Source organism: Tyto alba, unplaced genomic scaffold, assembly GCF_018691265.1.
Source record: "Tyto alba isolate M040663 unplaced genomic scaffold, T.alba_DEE_v4.0 Super-Scaffold_18, whole genome shotgun sequence".
NCBI classification, from domain to species: Eukaryota; Metazoa; Chordata; class Aves; order Strigiformes; family Tytonidae; genus Tyto; species Tyto alba.
The window spans coordinates 34,901,291-34,925,014 of record NW_024881280.1 but is presented as its reverse complement, the minus strand read 5'-3'; the positions used below and the strand labels follow the sequence as shown (position 1 = coordinate 34,925,014).

General features: G+C 38.1%; 1 protein-coding gene across 1 annotated transcript in view; it reads left to right on the top strand.

Annotated features, from left to right (window-relative positions):
- SETD3 (SET domain containing 3, actin histidine methyltransferase) overlaps positions 1-23,724 on the top strand; it is a 62,553-nt gene that overhangs the window by 14,459 nt on the left and 24,370 nt on the right. Inside the window, exons 2-6 of the mRNA XM_032988999.2 lie at positions 8,805-8,914; positions 10,584-10,676; positions 13,857-14,005; positions 15,104-15,176; positions 15,701-15,957. Coding sequence (XP_032844890.1) covers positions 8,812-8,914; positions 10,584-10,676; positions 13,857-14,005; positions 15,104-15,176; positions 15,701-15,957 — 675 coding nt within the window. The 5' untranslated portion in view covers positions 8,805-8,811. The remainder of the gene's footprint in view (positions 1-8,804; positions 8,915-10,583; positions 10,677-13,856; positions 14,006-15,103; positions 15,177-15,700; positions 15,958-23,724) is intronic.

The following is a 23,724-nucleotide window of genomic DNA, read 5'->3' as shown; positions in this document are numbered from 1 at the left end:
GTTTTTAAAGTAGTGACAAATATGTATACTGTAACTGTACTCAAACACATCCTGTAGGAAGAGAAATAAGGCATACATTTGGAGGCATTAAGAATAAAGGCATATGTGTCTAGTGATTTTTATTTATTTTTTTGCCAGTAAGTTATTTTCAATAGAGAAAACTTGAGAAACATTTTCAGTATTGGTCTTCTTTTTTTCTCCTGGTTGTTTTCACTCATGCAGTGTTTGAGAACTTATTCTTAATCCATTCATTTTAGATTATATGGTATTGTGCCTATTTTAAGGAACACTGAAGCTTACCTCCACTGGCTTAGTAGATTTCTTGAAGGAAATAGGTATTTGGGAGAAGCAAGTAGCCCAGAGAGTAGAGACAGAGGTAAAAGGTACCTACCTCCTGAAGGGGGATAAAATCCATCTGCTAGCTGATTCTGAAAGAAGAGAAAAGGTGTCAGTAGAAATACATGAATCAGAAAACATGAGATTCGCAGAGAGCTTACCTCAGGAAGTCTGTTCTTGTTAAGAAGTGACAGGGACAATGTGTTTCATTTACCTGAGAGAGGAAATGTGCAGAGTCCCATTACAAATGGGTCGTGTGGCTAAACCAGGTCTTTGAAAGGAAAATAAAACCGGAATTCTGTATGAAGTAGGAGAAGCTGACCTGGGTAACTTCACAGCCTCATGAGGAAGGGAAGCTACTACATGAGGCACTCTCTATTAGCTGAGCTGTGCATCGGACCAATTCCGAGTACAGCACCTTGCCACAAGGAGCAAGTGTATCAAAGCTAGCTCTTAAAGAAAGATAGTGTGGGTTATGGCTAAGGGAGTTCTTGGGAAACATAAATTTACACCATATTTTAAGTGGAATGCAATCCTAAATTGAAACAGTATGGTCTTTTCTATCATTAATCTTATTACTGTTTTCTGTAGATCATTTGTGTCAGCATTGTCATCAGTCACAGGCAATACTTCAGATCCTGTTTAAAATAAAAAATAAATTAAAAAAAAAAAAGGCTGCCTTGTTATAAGTGCTCTATAATCACAGGAGGTCCCACTCCCAAAAGAGCTTATAACTCAGAAAAACAGAAACATGCTGGAGAAAGAAAGTATGCAAACACAGTGAACTGTGATCACGTTGTATTTAGTAGAGCTTTTGAGGCAAGTTTATAGAGGAAATGAAGACATGCAAGAAAAAGGAAAGTGAAGTGATGGGAGAGGAGAATTAGCAGCAGGAGGGGAAGGGGTGGCGTACAGCAACAGTGAGAGATTGAATGCTGGGGGGAAAGGGGTTGAATCAGTGACTAGTTAGTCATTTATTTAGTGGGAACATCTAGATTAATATCTTAGGAGTGATGAGAGTGTTAATGTGGTTTCCAAGTGACATGATGTAGGTGGTTTTCACAAGCAAACATAGTGTTCATTGTAAATGTATAAGCTGAATTTTTCTTAAAGATCACAGATCTCTTCCTCCACCCACACTGTTCTTACACTTCTTGATTTCATGCTTTCTATTTGCTATAAAATGTATTTATCTTTTTACCCTCAGTCATAAGATTCAAGTTTAGGAGGAAAAAGAACTTGATCGGTGGAAGCAAAAGATCACATTCCTTGTAAAGCTGGTCATATCAAGTGTAAAATTGTATTCTCCTACATACAGATCAGAGCACTCCTGTCAGTTGCCTATAAGCATTGACCTTGTCCCTTAAGACCCTGGCTGCTTGACGTATGTTGATAGAAGAGATGATACACTTCACTCTCTGAAGTAGAGGGTGAAATGACTTAGTCTAGGCGATCAAACTGAAGAAAAAAAAAAAAAAAAATTGCAAGCTTGGTTTGTGTGCATCCTACTCATCTGTCCTCCCTCTCGATGCAGCCAGGGAACATATCCCACAGCCACCTACTGTACTCACCTCTCCTTGCTCTTGGCGTGGCTTGAGAATTCCCTCATCTTCTCCTTGTCTGCCCTTGCCGACCTGTATCTGTCCTTCTAATACTGATTCTAGATCTGCACTCCTCACCTTCTGTGCTAGTATATGCCAAGAAGATGCGTGGGGTGGGAACCATTATGTAATGAGAACATAATGTAATTAGCATCTACAGGGATCTGAATTAAAGAAGGTACAATGTTAAGATGCTGCATTGGAAATATACTGGGTCCTTGAAGCAAAGTTGAGCTTGGACAGATAACTCTTGCTGTGGGAATTCCTGGCTTGGTGGTTATTGTAAAAGCTCAGCAAATTTGTGGGTAGTTGGCTTACTACTCTGTAAAGTAAAAAGCAGTAGCTGAAGAAAATAAGGAGCATGTCAGTTCTGTCTGCTGGTCAGTTCTTCCTGCTTCACCCATCAACTCACTGAATGTTTTTAATCAATTTTAATGGATTGGGAGTACTCAAATGTAAGTTGGTCCACTCACTAGAGGAAAAGCTGTGCTGAGGATAGTTTGTCTGCTTGGCCTGTTTGTTGGTCAGTCAGTGTGTGTGCTGATGTTTTTGCCCAACTCTCGCAGTTACATCAAAACCTGCAAAAGAAGGTGCTGCCCAGCTAGTAAGGTCATGTGGGGAGGGAACTGCAAGTGGTGTGGAGTCCTGGCAGAGATGAGGAGAGTAACTGAGAGCACTGCATGGATTCTGGGAGCATTGGAAAAGGCGGGTGTAAGAGAGAGATGCGCATCCAGAAGAAATCAGACTTCGTATATCCTGCATCGTGTAGGATGTGTTCTTTAACACAGTTAAATACTTAAAAATGAATATGATGTTTGCTTAGCATAATGATTATATTCACAGTTTTGTAACAAAGGTTGCAAGCTTGTATTTTTACCCAAAGAGTGAGAGGTAGGTATCTTTTTAGTGCTTTTTTTTTTTTTTTTTTTCTATCAAACTTAACTGCAGCTCTGTGTAGTGCTGCAATGAACTTCTTGGTGGTCATGTGAATGTGAGAAGCTGAGAGGGGGTGGGGAGTTGTTAATGATTAATTGGATTATTTCTTTCTGAAGTATTGTTTGGAAAGATCCATATTTTTATCATCCAAGCTTGGCATTGCTTCCATAAGGAAATGTGGTCCTGTGATGTGGTCAAATTCTCTAATACTCTAAGTATTACTTTTCTTAAATAAAATGCTTAAGCAGTCATGTTTTTTTCAAAACAAAACAAACACAAACTTAGTGGCAATTCTTTAGTACTCTGGGGATTTTTTGGGACTTCTCATGGTTACCTTCTAAAGCTGTTAGGTGAACGTGCTCACTTTTGAAAGCTGTAAGGCAAGGGGGGGAATATTTTACAGCTCATTAAAATATTATTTGTGTGTGATGCAGAAACAGGTTCAAAGTCTAACACAACACAACTGCTCTCTGATAGCAGGATTAGAGGGGGGAGATGGATCATTTACATCCTTCGCTGCCAGTTTTGGCATGATTCTTTTTGCCAAGCCAGCTGATACACTATATTTGGAAATGTGGCTGTGTTGTGTGTTACCAAGCTTATTCATCATTGCTGTCAGCGTACTCTCTCTTTGCAGAATGCTTTGCAGAATTTTCAACAACATTCACTTGAAAGGAAACATGGCATAGTACTTAAAAAATATTCACCAGAAGACAACCAGAAAAGCAAACTTGCAAAAACCAAAAGTCCAAACCACTTTTCCACTGAAATGTGTATTGCTGCTTCTTCAGAGATTTACGAAGTCTGCAGTTCAACTCATACTGAAGGATTTGTTTTGTTTTGTTTTTCTCTGCATGTCATGCAGCTATATTTTATATTGCTGCTTCTGTTGTTATGCGTGTACTGATAAACAGCCTGTCTTTTCTCTGCTGTGTTGAGAAGTAGGCTCGTACTTTATTTCTTTCTAAACAATAGCTTTAGTCACTTGCAAAAAAGATGCTTCATATCTGAAATTTTATTTCAAATTAAGAAAACCCATCTTTTCTGAAGTTACAAATCTGGTTGGAATTTCAGAGAATTCGGTAGAATTGAAATCTAAATCTAAAATCTGCTTCATGAACTGTAATTTTATTAATGTAATTTTAATTACAGAAAGTAATTTCAGAGGAACCACACTTTCTCCATATTGGATCTCATGGTATCAGCATAACCCATCATTTGCTGGTTAAATACGGCAGAAAGCATTGCTCAACTAAACTGTTTTTTTTGCCATGTGTGAAATCAGATTATAAATTGTATGTTAGTTCTCAGAAATTTTGAAAAAAGTTTCATAATCTATTTTTATATATTATATAAAATATATTATGTGATATATGTTTTTATATGAGGCTGTTCTGCTAGGTTGGTATTTGGAATATGTTTTCTGGACAACCATGTATAGGAGCAATTCCTCTCAAATTACAGCTTTTACTTAAACAATACATCTGTCAGATTTTAAATAGTTATATCTGTTTCATGTAACTGAGCAGTGAATGGAGATAAGCAATGTAGGAAATAGAGACCTATTTTTCTGATTGAGAATTAGATAAAAAAGTACAGTTTTGATTAAGACAGATGATTCCTTTAAAGAAAATACTTCCATAACAAGATATCTCAAGATATCAGTCTGCTAGTCTTGCTTTTTTGTGTGAGATAGACTTGATGATTTAATCACGCTTGCAGAATATTTTCTCTATAGAATTTCTGATGATGAAGAAGCAATAGTTTAGACAAGATACATGCATCAAAAGAGAGAGTGAATATATTTACAATATTTATTTTGTGTTTGTATACTGGTAGCATCCTACTGAAAAAATGCATTTCTGATTACAGTGCCATCAGTCTAATGAGTTGTGTTCACAGAACTTGTTTTTTTCCTACGTTACCTTTGCTACATGCTATCTGAACAGTAGGAGTTGAAAAAGATCTTCTGTTAGCCTTGAAATTCTTACTTGCATAGATCAGATTTCATCTAGAGATTATTTTTTTTTGCCTGTAAAACAATATTTACCCATGATAGTAACGCAAATATTTAGCATTGTTCAAATTTTCTTTTTGTTATATGTGGGAAGCTGAAGTTCACACACTCTAAAATCAGCTTTATCTTTAGACATGACTCCTGTCAATGCTTTCACCGCAAAAATAGGCTCTCACTACTAACACGTTTCATACAGGTAAAAATTAAAAATGTAGTCTTAACCATGCACCATATTTATACAGCTTCATGTATATCATTGTTCTGATTGTATGGTGGCAATTTTAATGTCTTCATGTATATGGGCACAGTTGTCTTTGGGTTTTTTCTTCTCATAAGATCTACCAATGGATGTTTATATTCCAAGCAGATTTCTCCTCTTAATACAACTTAAAAGAAAAAAAGCCCACAGTATTTTGGTAATTGGGTATACAGAACACTTACTTAGACTACTTTTCCTCAATTTATTGGTTGATAAACATACTTTGCTCTTAGAAATGGGAAACCAAAATCCCTCAAAATAATTTCAGTTGTTCAACTTAATTATCTTAATATTTATGAGCGTCTTAGTTGATATAAATTTTAGGTCATCATAATTTCTAACTTGTAACACGGAATACACTGTGTGAGCGTGTTAATCTTCTGATGATTATAAAGATACAGAGGAGCGTGCTTAGAGGGAATGTAGAAAACCAATTGTATGAATCAACACAGAACTGCATTGTTCTTGCACTCAAGATTTTGGACTCTGTTCCCAAACCTGCTGTTGGATCTATTACAGACCCATCTGACTTGATTTCTCTTAAGAACAGAAAGTTCTAAATAAATGTAACAGGATGGCATATGGGAGAGGGGAACACTCATGAAAATAGGTGGTATGCAAACAAGGTCTTCATGAAGGTGGCCTCCTGTACCAAGAACTCTGTTTATCTTTTTACAAGTATGAGAGCATTATAAAGGGGGGGGACAGAATTGTATAATGGGAAGATCACGAAAATAAACTTTTCTAAGTTCTTTTTTTGTTGGTATTGTTCTTCTATGGCTGTGTCTTACACAGTATTATGGCAGGTTGGCCATTTATATTGACCCTATTTCCAATTTGTGCTGTTATAAATTCAGCATGGATATCATAATGAGTGTTACTCCCTGTTTCACACAAGCTAAAAAATGTTAACAAATCTTGTATCAAATGTAATTGCTTGTGGTAGAGCAGTGTCTTCCAAGAGGATGTCCGGTGTTAATTTAGAGACTTCAAGGGGTGTGACCAGCCAGTGTGATTACATTAAATCTGTGGGATCTTCCCTTACCAGCCCGCATGTGAGGGTTTTCCATGGCAGAAGCTGTGCTGGGAAAGTGGGGTACGCGACTCAAGGGGGACTGATAAAATTAAGCGGCGCAGATGGGTTGTTTGAGCCTCTGGTATCTGCTCGAGAGCACTAAAACCTGAGGAGTGGGTTATGCCCCAGGACTTCAGTATTCATGCATTCAGGGACAGTCTTGTTCTTTGCACTGTTTAGGGTTGGAAGATGAAAGAATTTGGTTTGTTTGCCATCCTTTTTGAAAACACCTTATAGTTTTGCCTTAGATTTTTTTTTTTTCCCTTTTGTTACAAGGTGTTCTCTTTTCAGTCAGTTTGGAGCTCCTCTTAATTTTGAGTTAATAAGTTAGCACTGTTAACCTTAATTTGCTTCCTGATCACCCAAAGTTAGTATTTTTATGGATTTTACTTTTTATGCAGTGTATGATAGCTTAAAGCTGCTATGGCTGCCGTGATCTTGATGACACGGGCAGTTGAAGTCTGTCAGATGACTAAAGTTACCTGAACGTGTCTGGCAGTGAGAGGGGCACTGTGAAGTAACTGGACGTAAAGCTTCTATATTGTATAGGAAGATATTATATACCATATAGACTACGTAGGCAGCCCATATAGATTTGGAAACATCAGTTGCAGTAAAAGGCAGAATCACAGGGAAATGTAAATGGGAAGGGACCTCTGGAAATTGAGGGGCTCAATTTTCTGCTTTACCTTCAAAGTTAAATTGGGTTGCTTAGGACCTTGCTGAGTCAAATTTTTAAATTCTCCAAGGTTGCTTGGAGATACTGTTAAATCTCCACCTTGTTCTAGTGCCCAACCACTCTCATGGTGAGTAGTTTCCTTATATCTATTTTGAATTTCCCTTGCAGCATCATGTGACTGTTGCCTGTTGACCTTTCGCTGTGCTTGCCTGAATAGAATCTGCCTCCACCGTTTGTACAGTTTCCCATTACAGAGGTGAAGACAGTTGTGGGCTCCTTTTCTTCCCAGACTGAACAAACCCAACTCCCTTCTCATGTGTCAGCCCTTTCACTGGTTTAATGGCCTTCCTCTGGATGTGCTCCAGTTTGCCAGTGCCTGCTGTGCTGCATGGTCCAAAACTGTACACTGCTGTAAGTGTGGCCTCACCAGTGACAAGCAGAAGGGAATAATTACTATTTTTCACCTGCTGTTTATGCTCTTGATTATGCAGCTCAAACTGTGGTTAGTTGCCCTTGCTTTAAGGGTGCGTTGCTGGCTCATGTTCAACTTGCTGTCTGCTGGAGTCTCCAAGTTTTTTCATGCAGAACTTCTGCCTATCCAGTCTGTAGCTGTAATGCTGTATAGGGTTTTCTGCTTCCTAAATGCAGGACACTTTACGTTTGTCCTTGTTTAACTTAATAAGGTTCCTGTTGTCAACTTCCTCCAGTTTGTTGAGGTCCCTCTGAATGGTGGCCCTGCCCCCCACCATGTTGGCTGCTTTCCCTGTTTTATATCATCTGTAAATTTGCTGAGGATGCTTTATGTCCAAATCTGATGAAGCCGTTGACCACTGAGGGATACGACTTTTAACCAGCTGGCAGTTAGACTTACAATTGTTGACCACAACACTTTGAACTTCATGGCCCAGGGAGTTTTTCTGTCCACCATTCAGGTCGGTTGTACATGGTATGCCTTTAGGAGTCTCTGCTGTCTGATCCCAGTCACGTTCGTGTCCATTGTGCCTGGAAATAGCTCCTCTTTAGAACTTGCTCTACATTTTATACAGCGAATGAGGTGAGACGGACCATTATCTAGTTCCCTGGATCCTTTACCCCCTTCTGCCACCACCTTCCTTTTCTGTTGGGTTTGGTTTGTTTGTAAGTTACCTGTTTCCTGTCATAGGCAATCACCATGACTTTTCAGAGGCGATTTTTAGAGCAGCCTTCCAGTGACATCAGCTTGCTTTCTCAGTACCTTGAATATTGCCCATCTGATCCTACATACTTGTGTAGGTCCAGCTTACCTGAATAGTCTTTAACTCGATCCTCGCCTCCCTCAAGCGTTGCTAGTAGATGCAGAAACCTGGGAAGCCTGCTAGCACACCTTGCTGGTAAAGGCCATGCCTAAGGTGTTGGGTGCCTCAACTTTTTCTGTACCCTTCATCACTCGGTTGCTTCCCAATTTTGCAGCGGAATTACACTTTCCCCAATCTGTCTTTTGCTGATGGTGTACCTGTAGAAGTGTTTCTTCATGCCTTTCACATCCATCTTCAGTTTCAACTCTCGATGATCTTTGGCCTCCCTAATTCAGTCTCTTCTTGCACAGGCAGTGCATCTATATTCTCTTCTGGTTGCCTGTCCACACTTCCACCTTACATATGTTTCTGTTTCATTTCAGCTCCGTCTGTGCAACTACATGAAATACTGCTTCAGATTGCACCATGGCTGTCTTGCATTCAGGCCATGCAAATAGTACTTGCACATATATATGTGCCAGAAACAACTCCTCATCCTCTTTTTTTTTTTTTTTTTTTTTTTCTTTTTTTCCTAAAGTGACTAATAACAGAAGATCTTGTCCATTCATCATTACTGTCTTTTGTTTTTTAGTAATTGGTGACAATTTGCTTCTTAATCTATTTTAGTTGGAAGATGGGGAAGAAGAGCCGAGTAAAAACTCAGAAGTCAGGTACAGGAGCCACAGCGACAGTATCTCCAAAGGAAATGTTGAATCTAATCAGTGAGTTACTGCAAAGTAAGTTTCAGTTTTGTGCCTGCCTGGGAAAAGAGATGGTGTGGAGACCACTCAAAAACATTCTCTTATTCTCTTACTGAAGCCAGTGAATTCTATTCATTTCCTGTAAGTGGCCAAGTTTGCTATTTCAGCTTGCGTAAGGTGGTATGGTATGTATCTCAGGATATATATCTCTGCTAGTATAGACCATTATTGGCTTATTTATATGCGTAGGTATTGGAAATGACATATTTCTGGCAGCTTTTGGCTTTACATCTCAACACAAACATAAATACTGGTCTACTCTAGGTAGCGTGACATTGGAGCTTTGTCAAAAATGTTTTTATTGTAAACCTCAAGAGCTACACTGTTTCTGTTCAACATTTGAATGGTACTTTGACCTGATATCAGAGTAGAGGAATGAACTGTGGAAAGCAGCAATACAACTCAGTTCAACTGCGCTGCTATTTTTGTCTCCCTAATAAAAATAGGGGGTTCTTTGTTGTTTGGAAACTTCCTTGTAGTGCTTAGTTCTTGTGGATAGACCAGAGGTTGTTTATCTTGTTGAGGCACTTTGAACTCATCCATTGTTTCTAGTAAATATGAAAAGCAGAGCATAATTTCATATGACAGTGCTAAAATACTGTTCACTCTTGCTATTGTCATTAGTAACTATGCTGGCTACACTTCTTGAAACAAAAGTCCATATTTTCATACTGGACACATCTAAATGTTGCCTTAGAAAAATTAGAATTTTTCCTTAGCATTGTTTGCAAAGAAGAGACAAGGAATTGGCAGAGCAGTTTGATGCTTATGCTACAATTGGCCTCTGCTTTGCTACCAAAAATAAAACGTAGATCTAATTTTCTAAGCAAAGACAAGTATCAGCTGTTCTTTTTGACAAGCTTCCATATTTTATTCAATGCAGAGATTTTTCAAATCAGTTGAGCAAAGTAGTCTTCAGCTGCCCACTTGGATTTACGCAGCTTAGATCAAGAAATCCACACACTGGCATTTAGAATACTGTCAGAGACACGGTGGATATTATTTAGAGCTAAAGCTTGTCTGTAAGTGTTCCTTTGCTTGTCCTGCCAGTACGCATGCATCTATGAAAGCACTATTGACTAGGCAGGTCGAATGTATGTACTAGCAAATTTCTAAATCACTTAAGGTAAGATATGTGCTATTATAGTCTGTTTTCATTACAGCAAGAATGATGGCAAGCAGGCTAATGTAAACAGAGTGCTTTGCTTGGATTATTGAAAACAGACTTTTTTGTTTGTTTTTTTTTTTTGTTTGTTTCACTTGAGAGACTATCTACATAATGGTCTGGTTGTTTACCTTTTTTCTTCCTAGCTTTTAAAATATTTGATATTTCTTGTATCTGAAAGAATATAAAAACAATAAAATAACTGGAGGTATGTTATACTGTAAAAATTTCAAAAGTCTCTATTAATTACATGTCAAAGAATGGGATGTTTATAACAATAGAGATTACAGTGTTTACCATGTAAACATGTTTGAAGGATGACTAGTACTAGGGGTCAGTTAAAGGCACTGTTAGGCCATGACCTTTCCTCTGATGTTAATATACATATGCACACATGCACTTTATTGAAAAAAAACAAAAACAAAAAACAAACAACAAACAAAACCCCCAAACATTTTCATTTGGCATTTTTATTTCCAGAATGCAGCAGTCCTACCCCAGGTCCTGGTAAGGAATGGGAAGAATATGTACAGATTCGTTCACTTGTTGAGAAAATTCGCAAAAAACAAAAAGGTAAATGCAAAAGACTGTAAGATAAAGGTGGCTCAGAGTATTGATTTGCCTAAAGAATTGCCTGTTGATAGTTAAAAGGAATATTTTTGTTGTTGTTATTGTATAAATATTATGCAATGCTATTGTTTTGGGACAAAAATCTTAATTCTCTGACATGCAGTTGCTTTTTACACTTGCAAGTGTTTCTGAAATGTTCTGGTGGGCATAGCCACTGGCATTAACTGTTTTAATACTTAGAATTCTGAGTGAGTATCACAGACTAAACAATCCTGTGATAATTCTGTCTGATAAGTAGAAAAAATGTTTTGAGTGATGACAATCCGAAGGATTAGAAGTAAAAATCCTTTGAGAATAATAGGTCTTTTTGATTCCTGATTGCATAGTCTGCCCCTCTGCCTCTCTAAGTCTGAGCATTGCGAACTTAATTTTGTAACTAGTTATTTTAACCTGAACATTTTACTGAACATAGAAATAGTATCAGCAGTTCAACATCATGATGTTAAATTATGACAATATATAAAAGCACAAAATAAATCTATCTTCTATAAATCAAGCATACAATTCAAGTAGAGAAATTATTATGGTACCACAGCTAATATGGAATTTTATTGCCAATTTTCCAAAGTTAAGGTATGCTTATTTTTCAGATTAGAACAGTACGTTCTGCAACAACTCACCGTTGTTGATTCTTTATTTTCATATTAGTTTTGTTTTTATTTGGAGGTATGCTCTAAAAAATGCTTTTCATGTAACATTAGTAAAATTAACCTCTTTTATGACTGTTGTATTTTAGTGGCAGAGAAATAACCTTTTAACATTGGAATGAATAGATTTCAGCTGGACATATCTGAAAAAGTCCTGAAACAATTTTTTCTTCTCTGATATTTATATGGTGATGGCAAAAAAGCCAGACTGCATTCAAAATGGAGCTTGTTCATGTACTTGCTTGAAAAGGCAGAAGACTGTACTTAGAGCCTTGAAATGCCCTTTTCACACCTGTCTTTAATAATTTTGACTAACACTTAAAAATCTTAGTTCATGAAAGGACTTTCAAACCTCTGAACACCACTTATTGTCAAATAGTATATGGAAGAATAAATGGTGCTGTTTGAGTGGCAGCATCCTGTAGCTCTGTAGAGGTGAGCTGGAGTCATTGTCTTCCTGTCCCACGACTCCTGCAAACGTATGGAGCATGCCCTGGTTTTCACCATGTAAGAGATGGGTCATGGTAAAACATAATTTAGCTAAGAACAGAGTTACTGTTGGGGTTGGGCTGTTCACTGTATTTTTCTTCTGTGCCAGGAAGATCAAAACATTCACGGGGGAAATGGCTGCTATGATAGAACTAGTGTAACGGTATTATGTTAACAGGAAATGTTTTTTTTCCTTGAAAGATGCAAAACCTATTCACCATAGCACTGTTGACATACAAATGGCTTTTAATGTAACATTTTTACATACATAGTGAGTATGAATAGTATGGTGTCTTTCGAAACTATTTTTTTAATGGGACATAATAATTTATACTACACAGTTTTCAAGCCCAATAAAGGCATTAAACAATTAGCGAAGGAAGTATAAGTTGCTTTTGGGAACTGGAAGATGTACAAATGAATATGTATTGCTTAAAATGCCATACTTTGTGCTTTTCTTGAATAGAACACTGGATTGCAGAATATGAACTAAAATGATGCTAATTATAGAAAACTCTTTCTTTGAAAGCTGAGCATTTTACTTTCTAAAATTTTTCCTTGACTCATTAGCAAAATTTTAAATAAAGCTAATTTTTCAATATAGATTTTCATCAGTATAGCTATATTTTGTTCAATGTAGAAATAAATTGTTCTCCAATAGAGCTTGTAATTTAAAGGAGCTGCTCTTTAATTTGGAAAAATGTAGGAAGTAGCTGACCACATCATATATGAGGAATGGAGGTAGAATTTCAGAGATGCTTGCAGAATGGTTGCAAATGCAAGCCGGATGTTAAAAGCTTCCAGTAGCCTTATAGAGTAGTCAGTGTTGGAAGTCAAAAGAGCAAAGTCTCGGACAGCATAAACACCTATCAAGTTCTGTAGAAGCTATGCAGCTAGTCTTACTGGATTTGTGAGGCCTTAGTTCTGAATATATTCCACAGAAAATAGCATTCTGAAGGGAGTATGAAATAAGAGACATGCCAGCTTTTTTTAAAAAAAAAAAAAAAAAAAAAGCCAAAACACTGTACACCACATTCTCATTACATTAATGGTTTATTGAGTTTTTATACTGCATCATCAAAGACCATAGCTTTAGATGCTACTTGCACTTGTATGTTAACTGCAGATTTGATTGATTCTGGGGCTTGAAACGCATGACTTGCAGTGGGAGGGAATATTACAAATATGCTAATACTCCTTTCCTAGAATCCCTTTAGTCTAAAGATGTATTTATCACCTGTACTTAACCAAAATATCTGTGGATGTAAGCAACTTGCTGCTGAAATGTTGTCACTCCTAAAATGACCTGAGCATTTCAAGGGGTTCTGGACATTTTTAACATGATCCGACACTGGAGTTTGGGTTGAGGAGAACACAGAGGCGAAGAGGTACAAAAGGAGCTGCCTGAGTATAGCCAGGAACTATAATGCACAGGTTCAGATCAGATGATGGTAAAGGGGAAAGCTGAGGATAATCAGTCCTTATTTATTTGAGTAGATCCGTATGCTACAGGAAAAAGCTAACTGCCTTGTAGGCGAGAGAAGGAGCTTGAGGTCTGCTTACCATCATTTTCAGTGCTGAAATGAAATCGCAGCCTGCCTCTCCAGTTCCTCCTTGCGTCTGCATTAGCGTGTTGAGGTGATTGCATTTATCATCAGTATTAAGCTGGGAAATATTTTTGCTCAACATATTTAAAAGGAAAAGAGGAGGGGAGCTTCATATTTCATCACAGCTTCAGTTTAGGTGGTTGTGTTTTTAGGATGACTGGTAAGCCAATTTGGCAGAATATTTGAGTTGATGAAAGCTGGGTATGACATTTGTATACTGTTGAGTAACACTTAACAAAGACCAGTTCTGGCTCAGCTACCTCAGAGTAGAACTGCTGTGGGATAACAGACAGCTTTTTACATGTGCTTTTGTATTGAACTTCTTTATCATGCTAGATACTGTTATTTCTGCATTGTTTTTTAATAAATTGTGTATATAGGTTTGTCTGTTGTCTTTGATGGAAAAAGAGATGACTATTTCCCTGAATTGATGAAGTGGGCAACTGAAAATGGAGCATCCACAGAGGGTTTTGAAATAGCTAACTTTGAAGAGGAGGGGTTTGGTTTGAAAGCAACAAGAGAGATAAAGGTGAGAATGTGAACATTTGACTTAGATTAGAAAATCTTGTTTGGAATGTAGGTGCACAGCTCTGAAACACCACCTTCCCTTCCCCCTTTTTACTGATTATGAAACTGCTGCTCTGAAATGCTCTCAACTCCGCATGCTTAAGAAATAAATTTACTGATAAAATTGAGTGTTATTTTTGATGACTATTGGATAATACTGTGAATTTTTAATCAGTCTTTTTTTTTTTTTTTTTTTTTTTTTTTCTTCTTTGTGACCTATGCTGTTTACCTAATCACTGGAGCACTTTACCCCATTGATGTATACCTCTCTTACATGTTTTCTAACTGTTTAGTTGCTTCTCCTCTCCTTTCATGTCCCTTCTTTTAAAGCACTGGTCTTTTTGCTAAGAAAGAGATATTTGCAATACTTATTTTTCAGTGAAAACAAAAAAACCCCAAATTATCTGATAATTGTAAAGGATATCTTTTGATCATCAGGTAAGGGATATAGACACACACAATTAGCTAACTGTTAAAAGGTAAGCATTTAAGATTGCCTCTTTCCATTCCCATTTTACAGGTGGGAAACAGCTCTGAAGAACAATCAGCTGTTGTAGAAAGAATATTAGAAAACTGTGATATTATATTAAATTTAGGGCTTAGTAGCACATAGTTAATAAGGCTAGCACTACTGGTCAATAAAAATCCTGAACAGTTCTTCTGAAATAAGAATGGGCAATGGGAAAAAACCCTCTACTGGGACAAAATATTTGATCACATAATTAATGGCAATATAATGTATCTGGTAGCTTTGAGGTCGTGTGGGCAATCTACATGCTAGCAGTTCCAAACTGGAGCACTGTATTTTGTAACCTAAGTGTTTTTGTTTTAAGCTTTGTGTAATGCAGATTGGAACATTTGGTTACCATAATATGAAACATAGCATGTTTGTTTCATTTGCAGTGGAAGAGAAGGAGGAATTTTGATTTAGAATAATTTTAATTTTAAAACAAAACAAAACAAAAAAACAACCTGTAATTTAAAGATAATGTATATTTAAAACACTTGGAATATCATATAAATGCTAACTGACCCTCTATGCATTTTTTCCTTTCTGTAGGCTGAAGAGTTGTTTCTGTGGGTTCCTAGAAAATTGTTGATGACAGTTGAGTCAGCTAAAAATTCCGTATTAGGTAAGAGCTTAAGGAAGTTCTTAAGCAAGAAGTTGATACGTATGGGATCATTCAATAGGAGACTTCCTTTTTTTTAGCTGATCCCCTTTATTACAGGACTTGCTCATCATGCTGACCATCGGGTTTGAAATACCTAGAAGCTTGAAGTGTTAGTGGAAAGAATTTAATTTTCCTCTTTGTTTCTGGCTGAGCGCACTAGATATCTTCCAGAAGTGTGTGTGTTATTTTGAACACGTATCATGTAGCTTTCATAACGCTTGGAGATTAAATGTTCTGAGGTACTGAGGGTATTGTTCTAGTTTCTTCATGTCTTCCATCATGCAATTGTACGAGGCATTTACTGTGTCAGCCTGCAGCATAATACAATGTGGGCAGCTAAATATTTTAGAAACCTGAAAAGCTTTTATCTTTTTTTTTTTTGAAAATTCTTACATGTTATCTCATCATGTTAATTTCAAGTAAATCTAGGATTATATTTTCCATGGACAATTGATTTAGTGCCTCACCTTTCTGGGTTAATTCAGGATCCCTGTATTCTCAAGATCGAATTCTTCAAGCCATGGGCAATATAACATTGGCATTTCATCTTCTTTGTGAGCGAGCCAACCCAAACTCTTTTTGGCTGCCCTACATCCAGACGCTCCCCAGTGAATATGACACTCCTCTCTATTTTGAAGAAGATGAAGTGCAGTATCTTCAGTCAACTCAGGCCATACACGATGTTTTTAGCCAATATAAAAATACAGCTCGACAGTATGCCTATTTCTACAAAGTTATTCAGGTAAGCATCTTAAATGTAGTATATGGTATAGGTTGTTCTTATGATGATTACCGAGGAAGGTGTAAAAACAGTGATGCTAAATAACAGAGCAAGTGTATTGCTCTTAAAGGTTTGAATCATTAAAGCAATTTCCTGCTGTTTTTTGAACTGCTGTTCAAATTTCACAGTTCAGTAGGCTTATGAAAATATAAGAATGTATTTACTTGGTTGAGAGGAGTGATTACGGCCCTTTGTGTGGCATTGGGTGAAGCTTCATCTGGAATATTGTACAGTTTTGGGCCCACCAGTACAAGACCTGTTGACAAACTGGAATGAGATCAGAGGAGGGCTATTAAGATGTAATTTGCTTCATTCCTTTATCCATACAAGGAGAGACTGAGGGATTTGTTTATTCTGGGGAAAGGGAGATGAGGGATGATCCAGGTATTTTCAACTTGCTAGTGGTAACCAGACTCCAGAAGTTTGACTGTGGGAAGTTGGGATATGTGACCTGCAGACATCTGCAACCTATGCCTCTGTAACTCTCTGAAAAATGTATAGTTTGCAGTAAACATAGTAAAATTATAGTTGTTAACTGACATAGAATAAACACCATTGCATATGTTGTATTTCCAATGACTGTGGATTAACTGTTGTTTTCAATTCTATTTAACATAATTATTCAGATTGCTTTCAAATACAAAGATAAACACATCTGGTAACAGTTTGAGTGTGGGGAGGCTTGAGATGGGTGAACTTTTCATCGTGTTCTGAAGTAATAATTTAAATTGAGTTTCTAAGATAAAACTGTTACTGACTGATGTCTGGACATAACTGGTGGTGTAAGTGAATGGCGATGTGTTATGGTCAAGGTGGTTCTCAATATCCAAACATCCAAAGATTTTTGTGACACAATCTGTGTAAAAAACATATGAGACTACATACTGAATTTCTACAATTGTGTGATCTGGAGACCTTATTTTTGGCCATAGGAGAGGTCAGAAGACATAAATCAATTCCATTCTCTTTTAACGTTATCAGAGTTCCAAAGCTTTTATATTAACTGTTTTACATCAGCAAAAGTTAAATTATTTTGCTTAGCTGTTTGGTGTTTGAAGAACTTCTATGTTTCAAACACAGTGTCAATTTACCAAGTATAAGGAGCAGAGGGATAAATTTTGAAAACTAAAGTAATTGAAAATGGTAGGTGAAAACAAGTAAGATGCACTTTGTTTTGAGGTGAGGAGTAGGGTAGGAACAGCAGCTTTAATAACAGGAAGGAACAAAAGTCTTCCTTCCAGGTGTCATGATTCAGGAAACAATAGTTTAGCCAAATCTTTTATTGCCATGTGCTATTCTAGGCTGCCAGTCCACACCTAACCTTCCAGCTTTTCACTTTTTTCCTCAAAGTATACTGCCTGAGCAAACATAGCTCCTAAATTTTATTTCTTTAGAACATCTTTTTACTCCTAAATAGTTTTACTGTTTTAAAGAGTTATTAGTGGTATAGTGTAACATTTTCCAACTACTATTCATGTTCTTGCAGTACTTAATCAGATAGCTAAACTTATCACTATAACTAGTTTCATCATTTTCATTGACTAATCCCCCTAGTAGTATTATGTGAGATGCTGTATGGTCACAACATTAACTAAAAACCCCCTGAAATACAGTTTTACAGAGAAATGAGATCCGGATGGCACCCTGGATTTTGACTGCCACGTGTCCAATATTTCAGAGCCGCTTCTCAGTGATTGATGAATACACATAGACTAATATGAAAGTGATGCAAGCACAGACGAAGAATGTATAGAAAATGTGGTGGTGTAACATCAGTTGAAGTATGGGATATCTGTTATGTGAAAAGCAGCTTAAATGTTCGACAAAACATTTTTTGTTTATGAAAGCTTCATGTGCCACATGATCTGTTTAAAGTTGGCAAATATACACTGTTATTGCCTCTTAAAGCTAATCGAAGGTCATTTGTATAGCATTTAGGCTAACGTGGTCAAAGTAATGTTTCACTGAAAAGTAATTTATATTCTGCGTCAAAGTCTATGCTGTTGGCTATTATCAGAAAAACTACAGTTTGAGCAAAGAAAATAATGTACGTGAGATGACTTTAGGGTCAGACTGTCCTTAGAACCCCAGTGATGGTGATACGCTGTACATGGTAACACGCCCGTAATATGCTGTTCTGTTCTATTTTCTGGTTTACATTTGCAATTCTATGGAAGCTGACATGGTAGCTCATGGAGGAAGACTTCTCAGTCTGATACTGTTGAGACTGATTCAGTTTGGTTTGATCTGCAGCAATGGGAAACCTTTGTGAAAATACTGTTTAAATAAACAGCAATCTTCTTTCTGAGCATTATATTAGTATACCCAAGAAATTGTTTAGTACTGTGGTGTTGCTTTTTGTATGAATTGTTAAAATGTAGGTTCTGGTCACTTGTGGTCAGAACTTGAGACCAGATATTTTTTTTTTTTTATTTATTCTTCTGACAAATACTTTTATGGTTTATGTTCTTGTGTAATATAGCTGTTGTTTCATGCTGAACGTGAGCAAGAGGGTAGATCAGGTGGGAATCATGTGCTTTATTCACTTGCTCTTTGGAGAATGAGTAGTATTAAATATTAGGTAAATTTTAGGTCCGTTCTGGTTGTTTGGTGACATGCTTCAGCACTGCCACACAGCCGCAATTTCAGCTGAATGTTTCTTTGCTAGTATTCAATAAATGTCACATTAGGAGGAGATATAATTTCAGCTGGCTCCAGGAGTGCCAAGCGAATGTACTGGGTACCTATTACTAATGCTTTTGATGCATACTCGTGGAAAAGTTTTTAAACTTTTTGATTTCTGTTTCAGCTTTCAAAAATAAGAGCTTGTTATTTATGAAATGGTGGATAAAAAAAGTTCAGAGGAAAAAAAGTGCCTCTTTCTTCCCCAAAACAAAGTACTGTTTTTCGTTATTCAGAAAAGCTAAAATTAATTTTCGTATCATCTTGCATGCACTTATATTGTTTAATGAACAAAGTTGACCCACAAAATACCTAGTGCTAAGGGTAATGTTTTGGGAAATTCATGAACATATGGAAAATGGAAGAGGTGGAGAGAGAAAAATTCATCACATAAATGAAAAAAAGCAAAGGAAACTCACTTTCCTGTGACAGGCAGTGTAGTATTCAATTTATATGGAAGTGAAAGTTAGATTTTTATATATCATCGTTTTATTCAGTACTACTACTGCTTTAGCATTAAGCATTTTAGTGAAACCTGGTCTATGTGACCAGAGGTTTGATACTATTTCAGGTATTCAGACTAGTATTTTTTTTAAATTTACAAATACACTTTTTGTAATAAAAAAATCTTATAACTATATTTACTTTATTGATAGCTGTTCTACTGTAGAAAATAAAACAAGTAGCATCTTGAAATAAAAGTTGTTTGTTGATATTTGAAGACACTGAAAAAGGGATTATTCTGTGCAGGCAAAATATTTTCATTCCTTTGCAGCATTTTTAGTCTGCAAAATGTTTCAATTGACTGGAGGAACAAAAGGGCTAACAAATCATTTTATTTAAATGCTTCATTTTCTTTCTAAACAGGATTGCTAGACTGTTATTAAAATAATTTGGCTTCTGATAGGTGTGGAGTTTTAAACATTTACAAGTGCTGGTCTGTTTTATTTCCCCAGTTTCTCCATAAGGGTGGCTTTCTGCAGTTCTAACTCTTTCTCCAAGTGCTTAGTCTGAATACACATGAAGAATGGACAGATTTATGAATTTCACAGCTGTTACAAGCTAAACTGTAGTCTGGTTTGATAAGCAGAAACAGGTGGAATGTTGAATAGACAAAAATAAACCCTTGAGCATGTTAGCCAGGCTCTATAAACCACACTGACACCTTTCTAAACATATGTAATTTGATAACTAAAAAACAGTTAAAAGTTCTTACAGATGTACTTTAAAGGCACATTTGGCTTCTGCATTGCTATCAAAATACAGTGAATGGTCAAAAGAGTACTTTCATTGCAGCAGACTTACAGTTTGCAAGATGTTGTTGTAGTTTGTTCCAAAGAGAAATTTTGTAAGCTGCAAACTTTCCCTGGAAGGTGTGCGTGTGACTGCCATTAACATTTATGGGCATTGCATGCCTACTGAAGGGTGAACAGAGCCCAAATATTTATGGCTTAGTGTTAAAATTCTTTTTGTACACTGAAATGTGGTATAATAGGCACAAGAGGGAGCCATATAGTTTACAGACATTCACAGTGAGATTATATTCCTAAAGAAAATACAACCAAGTTTGAACCTTTTTTAAAAGAATATGCAGTGGACTTCATGTTTGACTTTCAGTTGCATCTGCATGCCTGTTTGTAGTCTACCACAGAGAAGTTCTTGTAAATCAAAACAAGACATCCAACAAGGAGTGCTCTTAGAGAAGGCAGAAGTGCCCAAACTCTGCATTTTGGACACTATGGGTCGGAAACAGTGTTGCATCTTTTTCCTAGGTGTAGTAGAGGCTATTACTACCTGACTTACTAAAAGACAATTTTATTATAATTTTAGTTAGCTTTTAAAATCTTTGAAATGGTAATTCTGAAACCAGAAGAGCTCATGGGCTAGCCATAGCTTTTGTGATGGTAGCCAGCTGTGGGCATTCGGTGGCAGTCTGTGTGTAAGTAGTATTTGCATGTAGCTGCCTCGTGCTGGAAAAAGGATCGGTTTTGCACGGCTGTCCAGGATGGCACTTTAGCATTGATTTAGTCAGTGTTTTCAGCCTGTAGTCTCTGGACCACTGGGGGCCTGCAGACTTTTCCAAAGGGTATCATCAAGCTAGCTGTCTGTAAAAAAAAAAACCAATATGGGTGGGTGACACTGTAGTGGGTGTCTGCTATAGGGTGCCTGATCAGGAGGAAGGAGGGAGTAGATGAGACCTTCTACTGACAGCAGGCACTGCCCCTCATGGGGTCTTCAACCACCCTGATGTCTGTTAAACGGACAACACAGCAGGGTATAAGCAATTCAGGAGGTTTGTGGAGACCATCAGTGGCAACTCCCTTACCCAAGCAATAGAGCCAATGAGGAAAGGTGCTACTTGCAGTCATGGGCCTCATACTTACAAACAAGGAAGGGTTTGTTGGGGATATGAAAGTCAAAGGCAGCCTTGGCTGCAGTGACCACGAGATGGTGGAGTTCAGGATCCTGAGAGAAGGGAGCAGAGCAAAAAGCAAGGTCACAGCGTTGGACTTCAGGATAGTGGTATTGGCCTCTTCATGGATCTGCTTGGGATAAGGCTCTGGAGGGAAGAGGGATCCAAGAAAGAAAACATGGTTAGTACTGAAGGATCACCAAGTTAAAGAGCAGTGTCTCCCAGTGAGCAGGAAGTCAGGCAAAAATACCAGGAGGCCAGCACTGATGAACAAGGAGCTCCTGGCAAAACTCAGACACAAAAAGGAAAGGGGTGGAAGCAGGGACAGGTAACCTGGGAGGAATAGAGAGACATTATCCAAACATCGAGGGATGAGGTTAGGAAAGCTAAAGACCAGCTGGAATTGAACCTGGTAAGGGATGTCAGAGGCAACCAAAAGGGCTTCCATAAGTACATAGGTGACAAAAGGAAGACCAAGGAAGATGTGAGTCTGCTGCTGAATGGGGCAGGGGACCTGGTGCCACAGAACGTGGAAAAAGATGAGGTACTAATTGCCTTCTTTGCCTCAGGCTTTACTAGCAGGACCAGTCTTCAGGAGTCCCAGGTCCCAGACACCAGGAGGAAAGTCAGGAGCAAGGAAGATGTACCCTCGGTGGAGGAGGACCAGGTCAAGGAATACTTAAGCAAACTGGACATACACAAGTCCATGGGCCCTAATGGGATGCACCCACAAGTGCTGAGGGACTGGGACGAGTTTGAGAAGTGAGCCCATGTGAACCTCATGAGGTTCAACAAGACCAAGTGCAAAGTCCTGCACCTGAGTCGAGGCAACCTCTGGATTTGGTACAGGCTGGGGGCTGAAGGGATTGAGAGCAACCCTGCTAAGAAGGACTTGGGTGTGCTAGTGGATGAAAAGCTGGACATGAGCTGGCAACATGCACTTGCAGTCCGGAAGGTCAACCATACCCTGGGCTGCATCAAGAGAAGTGTGGCCAACGGGTCGAGGGAGGGCATTCCGCCCCTCTGCTCTGCTCTGGTGAGGACCCACCTGGGGTACTGCATCCGGCTCTGAGGTCCTCAGCACAGGAAAGACATGAACCTGTGGGTCCAGAGGGCCACAAAAATGATCAGAGGGATAGAACACCTCTCCTATGAGGAAAGGCTTGGGGCAGTTGGGGTTGTTCAGCCTGAAGGAAGGAAGACTCTGGGATTTCAATACTCAAAGGGGGCTTATAAGAAAGATGGGGACGAGCTTTTTAGCAGGGCCTTTTGCAACAAGACAATGGGTAATGGTTTTAAACTAAAACAGGGTAGATTTAGACTAGACATAAGGAAGAAATTTTTTACAATAAGAGTGGTGAGGCACTGGAACAGGTTGCCCAGAGAGGTGGTAGGTGCCCCATCCCTGATAACATTCCAGGTCAGGTTGGACGGGGCTCTGAGCAACCTGATCTGGTTGAAGATGTCCCAGCTCATTGCAGGGGGGTTGGACTAGGTGACCTTGAAAGGTCTCTTCCAACCCAAACTATTATATGATTCTGACTTGCAGTGATCTTTGAGCAATTATGACAACTGGGAGAGATGCCTGAGGATTGGAGGAAAGCAAATGCCACTCCTATCATCAGGAAGGGCAGGAGGGAGGACCCAGGGAACTACGAGTCTGTCGGCCTCACTTCGATCCCTGAGAAGGTGCCACCCAGTAGGACCTTAACGGGCTGGAGAAATGGGCCGACAGTGGATGAAGTTCAACAAGAAGTATAAAGTCCTGCACCAGGGGTGGAACAATCCCATTAATATGTCGGGGGCCAAGGTGACCGTGAGCCAGCAGTATGCCCTTGCAGCGAAACCAGCTAATGGCACCCTTTGCCATTATTGCCAGCGGGTCAAGGGAGGGGATCCTTCCCTCCCAGTCAGCACTGGTGAGGCCACACACAGAGCACTGGGCCCAGTGCAGGGCTCCCCAGTACAAAAGATATATCAGTAAGAATTTTAGAATTAAACCGCACGGAGAAAGCAAAGTCACCCGTTTAAGTAACATTTTAGCAAGTAAAATTAATTTTCTTTGACTCAGTTTTATGTTTCTTTGCTAAGTTAACAAGCAAATACTTGCAAATGCTTTCTTTGCCTTCTGTCAAGCTACTGTTACTCAAGAATGCAGAAGTTGCCCCCTGAATCACACCTTTTTTTTTTTAATAGAATCTATTTGAAGTCATTAATACTTTCAGACAGTATCTGTAATCTGGTTTATATCCAGTGTTCCACAGGAACACTGTCACAACGGTTTTCTGACTAGTGTATATTGACATCTGGACAGTGTGAAAGTGTTATTGAAGTCCCATTGTCATTACAACCCTTGCAGTAATCTATCCAAAGATGTTTTGATCTGTTTGTGTGCACTATTGGACAGAAAGTTCCTGGAGGCTATAATCCCTTTTGATCAGATACTAAATTTGATTTATTATTCATATAAAATTTGACTAATTGATTTAGCGTGAATGAAATTCTAAAATCCAGTTATCAGTTGTTGGGCACTGGAATATCATTTTAGTTAGGACATTTTAACACATTAAGTTCTAGATCTCAAAATAATATTATAGCATCTTTGAAATCTGGTATCACATTTGACTCTTCAA